Here is a 7,500-nt window from a genome sequence, read left to right as displayed (position 1 = left end):
CTGCTCCAAATCCTCTTAATGATGTTATGTTATCCACATACACATTCGTGGCCTATACTTTTACAATTCAGTTCAGAGCAATCAGAATCAGAATTTGTTTTATTGCCAAGTATATAAGAAATGTACTTGTGTGGTTGGTGCATAGGACATAAAGATAAAAACAACAATATAATAAAACAACAATATATAAGCAAAAATAGTTTAAAAAGACAATGACAAAAGGGGCAGTAGAACAATAGTCATGTAGGTTGTAAATTAGAGAATCCCATGGCATGTAGTGTTTCCACATAATATACTCTGTTATTTTCAGATCACCCTTGTGTGTCATGTTGGATATTGAACATTCCTGGATCTGTGAAAATGCATTTCTATGTCCACATCCCATTTTAATAACCATTTAATAATAATGATACTAGTCATAAGACAGTATATGTATCTTGGAAGGATTACAAGCCCTTTTCAATCAACTAAAATCCTTCTTGGCTCACGAAACATACAGCAATCGACAAAGTAAGGTTAAAATTAGATCCGGTTGGCACACGGGGGGGAGTGAGGTCACGTGAATAAGACATCATAAGGGCAGTTGTGACCTGGTGCGACTCTGACTCAAGGACTGTAGAGGTCGATGGACCGATGAGGAGACTGTGGTGTTACCACCACCAGCTCCACATACGCTGCTGCAGTCATTGTTATTTATGGAGGCGAGATGGAGGCACGGAAGGACAGTAACTCATTCTCCATCACGCTCTAAGCTAAACGTGTACACCCACTCCTTCCCTCCCTCCCTCTTTCCCTCCCTCCTTCCCTCCTTCCCTCCAGTACAGATGGACTGCCCTCATCAGTATTCCACTGACAGGGTGGAGCGGAGCGGGCCGTAGCTGCGGGAAGGGGATCGTCAGACAGGCAGTCAAGCCGTCAGGCAGCCTGTTAATCCGGTCCCCATCGGGTGCAGGTGGCCACAGAAAACCACAGGCATATGTGCACTGAACCACCCTTGTATGAGAGTGAGGTCCACCTGTCATTGACAGATTGATCAGATTGGGTTAAGACTCACTAGACCTAGCTGGATCCCTGAGAGGTGTGAATGGCTGTTTAAAAACCCATCAAGCATGGCAGTGTCCATTTTCCAGTACACTCATGGGTGGGAGGGGAGGTTGAAGTAGAAAAGATAGAGGGGGGAGGGAATGATTAAAAAAACAAAAAACACACTGTATCCAAACTTATACATACAGATGGGTTCTTTCAAGTTGAAGGTCGATGTTGAAGAATTTCTTTGAGAACCAAAAATACATTGATGCTGGTATTTTCACCAAATCCCTGTTTCTAACTCTTGGAATGGAATGTCTTATTCAACCCATGTTACACTGGACCTTTGGACGTGGCGATATCTTATCTCTGGCCTGATATGGTACACCCAGGCTCCTCTTACCACAGGTGCAAGATCTCTGACAGAAATGTGTGCAGGGCTTGTGTGTCTCTGGAGGATAAAAGACATAAAAAAAAAAAAAAAAAACACTTTCCCTGTTCCAACTCATAGGATGAGAGAGAGAGGGGAACATTGCCTGTGCATGATAACAACATCATACATGGTTCCAATTCTAAATATGCACAGTGACAGCACAGTAAGAGCCCATTAAGCAGCAAGCACTTGGTGGACACGTGCCATTTCCTTTCAGCTAGTATTAACCCAAGCATAATATTGTCCTGAATGCTTTGCGTTTTAAATGTCATTTTAGCTTACCTAGAGTGCACCCACCGGCTTTTGTTTTTGCTTCGGCTGTGAGAGTGATGCATAATTCAACTCAAGCCAGCACCTCCAGGACCTCCTGCTGCCATAGCCTTTAACAGCCTACCCCCTGGCAACCTGCACCCCTCAGGGAGTGGAGTTTCCTGCTGGGCGATGACTCCCCATCCAGTCTGCTCACTCCACACCTTCTCCTCTCCCACTTAACAGAGCAAAACACCGCTCTCTGCTCAGCACTTTGCTGCTTTACTCAATAAGCCTGCATCTGCAGATCTGCACTGACACCTGCCTGGCCAAGCCAAGCCTGTGACTGTCCCTCTGGGAGTGTCAGCATCCCCTCGAGTACAACTACATACAACACCTCACTCTGGAGCTTCTGTCATGACCCGTGTTGTCATGCCAATAAGGTGACATTTCTCATGCAATGCAGCTTTGAATGACATACAGCGGTAAAACCAAAACAACAGTCAAGCATACAAGGTAAATACGTAAGTGTGTGGTTATGAGATGTTGTGTTGAAAAAGTAGTACTGGGCCTGAGCCAGTGTGATACCGTTGTTAGGGGAGGGTAGGCTGCTCACCCAGGCGATGGAATGCCTCTGTGGCTGCAAGTCGCAGGTTCTGCATCGTGGTGGGTCCTGGTCTGGCGTGGAACTGCTGTAGAACCACTGGAGAACCTCACTTCAACCCAGGCATCCTAACTCTACTAGACCAAGTTGCAGCTCTATCACTGCACTGCCTCTTCTCGTCAACAACAACCCCAGGAAAGCTTCAGCACAGGATGTTTCTCCTTTTTCCTTTCACCTCTTATATCCCTTTGCCTGAAGGTGCTCTGCCTGCTCTCTCTCTCTCTCTCTCTCTCTCTCTCTCTCTCTCTCTCTCTCTCTCTCTCTCTCTCTCTCTCTCTCTCTCTCTCTCTCTCTCACACACACTCTGTTTTCCTCTCTCCCTCTCCCTCTCACGTTGTTGCACTGATCTCTCTCTCCCTCTCTCCTGCAGCTACCACTGCTGCCTGTGAGACTCAACAACCAATCAGCAATGTCAGATAAGAGCCACCAGCCAATCGGCTCAGAGTCGAGAGAGGCTGGGCTGCTGGTTTCTTTTGAAAGGTTGGGGCTTTCTGTTAAAGGACCTATAATGTATTTGCCTATGTGGGCTCTTGGGGGCACAAGAGAGCCAGTCTTTGTTTACCTTTATACTTGCATTTAATCTGTAATCTTCTGTAAACTTCCATTTAATCTGTAGTCTTCTTGTGAGTCTGTACCTCACACACAACACGCACATGACCTTTAACTGTTATTGCTCCTTGTAATTTCCTTGCTAAGAGGAAACATTCATAGATTATTCATGATGATTGCATCTATTGCCATCTAAAACATTTTAATTCAGCCTTAACAGGGAGGGATCATACCTGTAGCATGCCATAATTTCCACTACAATGAAGGTCATGGTTTGCATTTCCTCATAGCAATAACACATTTGAGCCCCATCTGTCAGCTTGTACTCATCTAATATTAGCCTTTTTTCCTAGATATATTTCTATAAAGCCATTTTCATATTTATTTCAAACTAAACTGTCTGAACAGAAAAATAGCCCCAATAATTTCACATCATGGGTACACAAAATGCGTTCTCTATTTGATCCTTCTCGGCTTCCGTTCAACTAGTGGTCACACTGGTCACAACAACAAGTCTGCATCGCCTAGCTGCTTGACGCTTCTGTCACACACAGGGTAGAAAGCCTGAGCCGGTCCATCGGTGTTGACACCTTGTTCATTTAGGTATTTTAGGATTTATGTCCACCAGCAAAAATGCCCAGCGTACTGGTAAGTAGCTCATCAGACTGTACCTCTCTGATTGCAATTCAATTACCTTATTATATCTCTAGCCACTACGTTAGCTTCAGACAATCTGTATTTCTGTCTATTGTGTTGTATTATGATGGTATTGTCAACGATCAGCTCAGGGGATATAGCTAACTAGCTGGGCAATTAGCTGGTTAATTGGCTGGTTAATTGGGTCGTGTCCGGGTTAAAACGCGAACAATTCTTGTGTGTGTTTTACCACCATCATGACGATCCATTTGTTTTCACTGATCTGATTCATAGCTTTGCTACCTAGTTTTATGCTTTATTTATAATACTAACAGCTGGTACATTTAGTTGGGTTGTTATTGGCATTGCTGATATGGTGAACATCTGACTATCTATGCCTTTTGTGCCAGACAGACCTGGGACCCAGCCTGCTTGGCATAATGCCTTAGACAGTTACACATAATTAGGCTATATGTAGTGACTATAATATATATTATCGTAATTTTATGAAATGATATGCAGTGTCGCGTCGGATTTAGGAAGGTGGTGTGGTCAGTGTGTCTGTAACCCACACCACGTGACCTGAGTAAACAGCTCATCAGAGAGGTCAACAAGGTCCTCTGGCTCTAACGACGTCACTGCTAACAGCTCATTCTGTTGACGTCATGTTGATTGCAATGACGTCATCGTTCTTCTTACTTAATGCAATCTGTCAAATGTTTTTTGGTAAATGGGGATGAATAAATTATCATATCATAAACGGAGCTGTGGATGCAATGACTAGCCTAACCATGAGATCAATATGATCATTTTAATCATGTTTTTTAAGCTTTCCAGGATTTGTTTACAATGACATTGTTTGGTGGAATTATATTAAGCTTCAATTTTGGGGTTCTGATGGGATAAAATAGTTAAATAGATAAATTATACTCAAGAATCAATGGCTAGATATCATTCATTCTAAGTCCAAAAACGGACGTACCAATCCCAGTTTGCCACTTTAGACACAGGGCGACATGTAGACCTAACACTAGGAGCTTCACAACTTGAATTTGTCAACAGAGATTATGCATTGGCGTTGACATGGAGAAACCCCAGTGATGGAACCCCAAAAGAAGAGGTAACTGTGCAGCCTCTATCAGGAGTTTAGTCATAATTATGATCATCATGTGAGACAGTAGTCATCTGTTTGTTCCTAATACATGCACTCATAAAACAAATAGCTTGGATGCATGTTTGGTCTCAGTAGATAAAACAACAAACAATATCTCCTTTGTTAGTGTGGTTATTTTAATCAGAGACTGTCGTTTGTGTGTGTGTGTCGCCTTTTCGTGACCCTGTCGGTGTGTTCCAGCTCTGATGAGGACAGTTCTGGTGAGCGAGGCTTGCTCCACTCGTGGAAGGGCTACGCCTGTAGCATTACCCCAGACAGACTGCTCCTCTCCCGGCCTGTGCTGCAGGCTGCTCTTGGAACACAACATGGGGTTCTGCTGGTAGAGGGTGAGACTCATTGGATGACAACACTCTTGACATGTACGTGTCCTAACATCTGTGTTGGGTTTATAAATCCCAGCGTGAAAAAAAAGATGCAAGCGATCATTTCTGAACCCCGTGCTGTGTTTTTTTTTAGGAGGACTTGTGTACAGCTTTGGGGCGTTGCCATGGAAACAGACCCAGCTGTCGGAGCCGCTGAAGCCCTTCCTGGAGAGTGCTCTCAGTGGCCAGCGTGTGGTCTCGGTGGCGGCGGGCAGCTTCCACAGTGGGGCCGTTACCGAGGACGGGGGGGTGCACATGTGGGGAGAGAACGCCTCCGGCCAGTGTGGCTTATCCAGCCTCAGCGTGGTGCCTAACCCCACTCCGGTGGGGGTCGTGGACCCCGAATCCAGTCTCCCCCAGACCGTACGTGTCCTGGAGCTGGCCTGTGGGGAGCAGCACTCCCTGGCTCTCTCTGCCCAGCACGAGGTGTGGGCCTGGGGCAGCGGCTGCCAGCTGGGCCTGGTCACCACAGTGTTTCCCGTGTGGAAGCCCCAGAAGGTGGAGCACCTAGCCGGACGGTATGTCCTGCAGGTGTCCTGCGGGGCCTTACACAGTCTGGCCCTGGTGCGCTGCCTGCCCCCTCAGGAGTCTCGCCGGCCACCTCCTGACAAATGTGGCCAGTGCAACCAGCTGCTCTACACCATGACTGACAAGGAGGACCACGTCATCATCTCGGACAGTCACTACTGCCCCCTAGGGGTGGAACTAGCTGAGGAGGAGGCCAGGCTGGCCCCCCCGGGTGGGGGCCCTGCACAAGGACTTCAGAGCTCCCCATCAGAGCCTATCCTCTCCTCACACACCACTACCTCAGCCTCAGCTTCAGCACCTGCCATTTTGGAAAACTCTCCCCTCCCCTCCGCAGACTGTCTGGGACAGTCCGACTGCAAGCCCACAGAGAGAGGGGAGGCTGTGGCCCCTCTCCAAAACAACGCGGAGTCCTCCGCTGCTCCGACACACTCTGGTCAAACGGTCGGAGGTGTGGGGGCCGGGAGCAAAAGCTCCCCCTACCCCAACGAGCAGGCGGTGAAGGACTACCTGAAGAGACTGTCCGACCACGCCTTGTCTGAACAGACAGACAAGACCGCCGCGGGAGTACAAATCGTCCAGGTCAGTGACGGGATGTGTCGTCTAAAGCCTAACCTATCCATAACAGCGTTCGGATGGAAATAGTTTTCCATGAGCTCTGCGGAGACGGACCGTAAGTGTTCTTAAACATTTGTATTAAGAAACGATTTCTTAAATATGTTATCTCCTGTGCTTGTTTGCACTTTGCAGCCCTCGGCAGACGGCTGTGACCCCCTGGCTTCCGGGTCGTCGTTCTCAGGAGACATGCCCGTGACCACGGCCGGCTCCACCCTCAACAGCCTGGTGGTGTCCTGCGCTTCGGCCGTGGGCGAGCGAGTGGCCTCCACCTACGAAGCTCTGTCTCTGAAGAAGATGATGAAGTACTATTACCCCTACGGGGGGGCGGGTTGTGTGCCGGGGGTGCCAGCAGGGCCTGGGGAGGGGGCCAAGGAGAGGAGGGAGGAGCTGGTGCGTTTGGAGGAGTCCATGCAGGGGAAGAAGAGCACCAGCCTGGGGGACATCCGGGAGGAGGAGGATGAGAGCGTGAGCCGCCGCCTCTCACTGCCTGGACTCCTCTCTCAGGGTAGATACGCTGTTCACCTCTTATCCTCCTATACCCTGCTGCGTAAGTAGGCCTGTGTCTGTGTGTGTGTGTGCGCGCGCACGTTGCATTTGTTCATCCAGCTTTGCATGTCAAAAAACGTCCCTCGTGCTGTGTGTTCTAGGAATGCGTACCCATGTGCCTACGTGTTGAACGTGTGGGCTGTTCATGTGCAGAGGGGGGGGGGCTAGTCTGAGAGTGAAAAGTGAAAGTGATCTCCTCTCGTTTGCGTCACGTTCCGAAGCTTTGGTCCGCGTATCGGGATCTGATGTAGCCTAACGATCTGACTTTTCTTTCGAAAAATGTGAATACGTTTTCCGCGTCGTTGAAAATCAACGACACAAGTCGCTAGTCGACTAACACAGTTTGTTTTGTGAGCCTGCTGACAATGGAATTACTCGCCGAATACATCGCGTTGCGGTATTTCGGCTCGACTAGCGAGTTTGTGTTGCGATTCTCAACAGCGTTGAAACGTAGTTCCGTGTTTCGAAAGAAAAGTCTGAACATTTTGATTGGTTGCCGATATGCGGACCGAAAGACTAGGATCTGTCACGTTGTCTGGCCATGGTAGGTAAACACCTGAGACTCTGGAGGTGTTGTATCACTGTTGGCTCACAGCCGAGTGGTGGGATTATTCCCGGCTCCTCGCCGCAGGTGGACAGGTCCGTGCCAGCTCTCTCTCTGCTCTCTCCTCTCTCTCTGCTATGGGCTGACAGATGGCTCCCAGCAGGAGACCGGATG

At 48.2% G+C, this 7,500-nt stretch overlaps 2 protein-coding genes across 2 annotated transcripts in view; one reads left to right on the top strand and one right to left on the bottom strand.

The window, feature by feature from the left end:
• The window catches only part of cdk15 (cyclin-dependent kinase 15), a gene marked incomplete at both ends in the record, with an annotated part of 16,516 nt that extends 14,146 nt beyond the window's left edge, over window positions 1–2,370 (bottom strand). The window contains one exon of the mRNA XM_080532208.1: window positions 2,325–2,370. Coding sequence (XP_080388334.1) covers window positions 2,325–2,370 — 46 coding nt within the window. The remainder of the gene's footprint in view (window positions 1–2,324) is intronic.
• Window positions 2,371–4,615: 2,245 nt separating this feature from the next.
• The window catches only part of als2b (alsin Rho guanine nucleotide exchange factor ALS2 b), a 19,867-nt gene continuing 16,982 nt past the window's right edge, over window positions 4,616–7,500 (top strand). Inside the window, exons 1-4 of the mRNA XM_080532202.1 lie at window positions 4,616–4,677; window positions 4,912–5,057; window positions 5,188–6,200; window positions 6,369–6,741. Of these exons, the coding sequence (XP_080388328.1) occupies window positions 4,658–4,677; window positions 4,912–5,057; window positions 5,188–6,200; window positions 6,369–6,741 (1,552 nt within the window). The 5' untranslated portion in view covers window positions 4,616–4,657. The remainder of the gene's footprint in view (window positions 4,678–4,911; window positions 5,058–5,187; window positions 6,201–6,368; window positions 6,742–7,500) is intronic.

The sequence above is a fragment of the Nansenia antarctica genome (assembly GCF_963989245.1).
Source record: "Nansenia antarctica genome assembly, chromosome: 5".
Lineage (NCBI taxonomy): Eukaryota > Metazoa > Chordata > Actinopteri > Argentiniformes > Microstomatidae > Nansenia > Nansenia antarctica.
The sequence above is the reverse complement of the archived record's forward strand: the minus strand, read 5'-3'. Positions and strand labels throughout refer to the sequence as shown.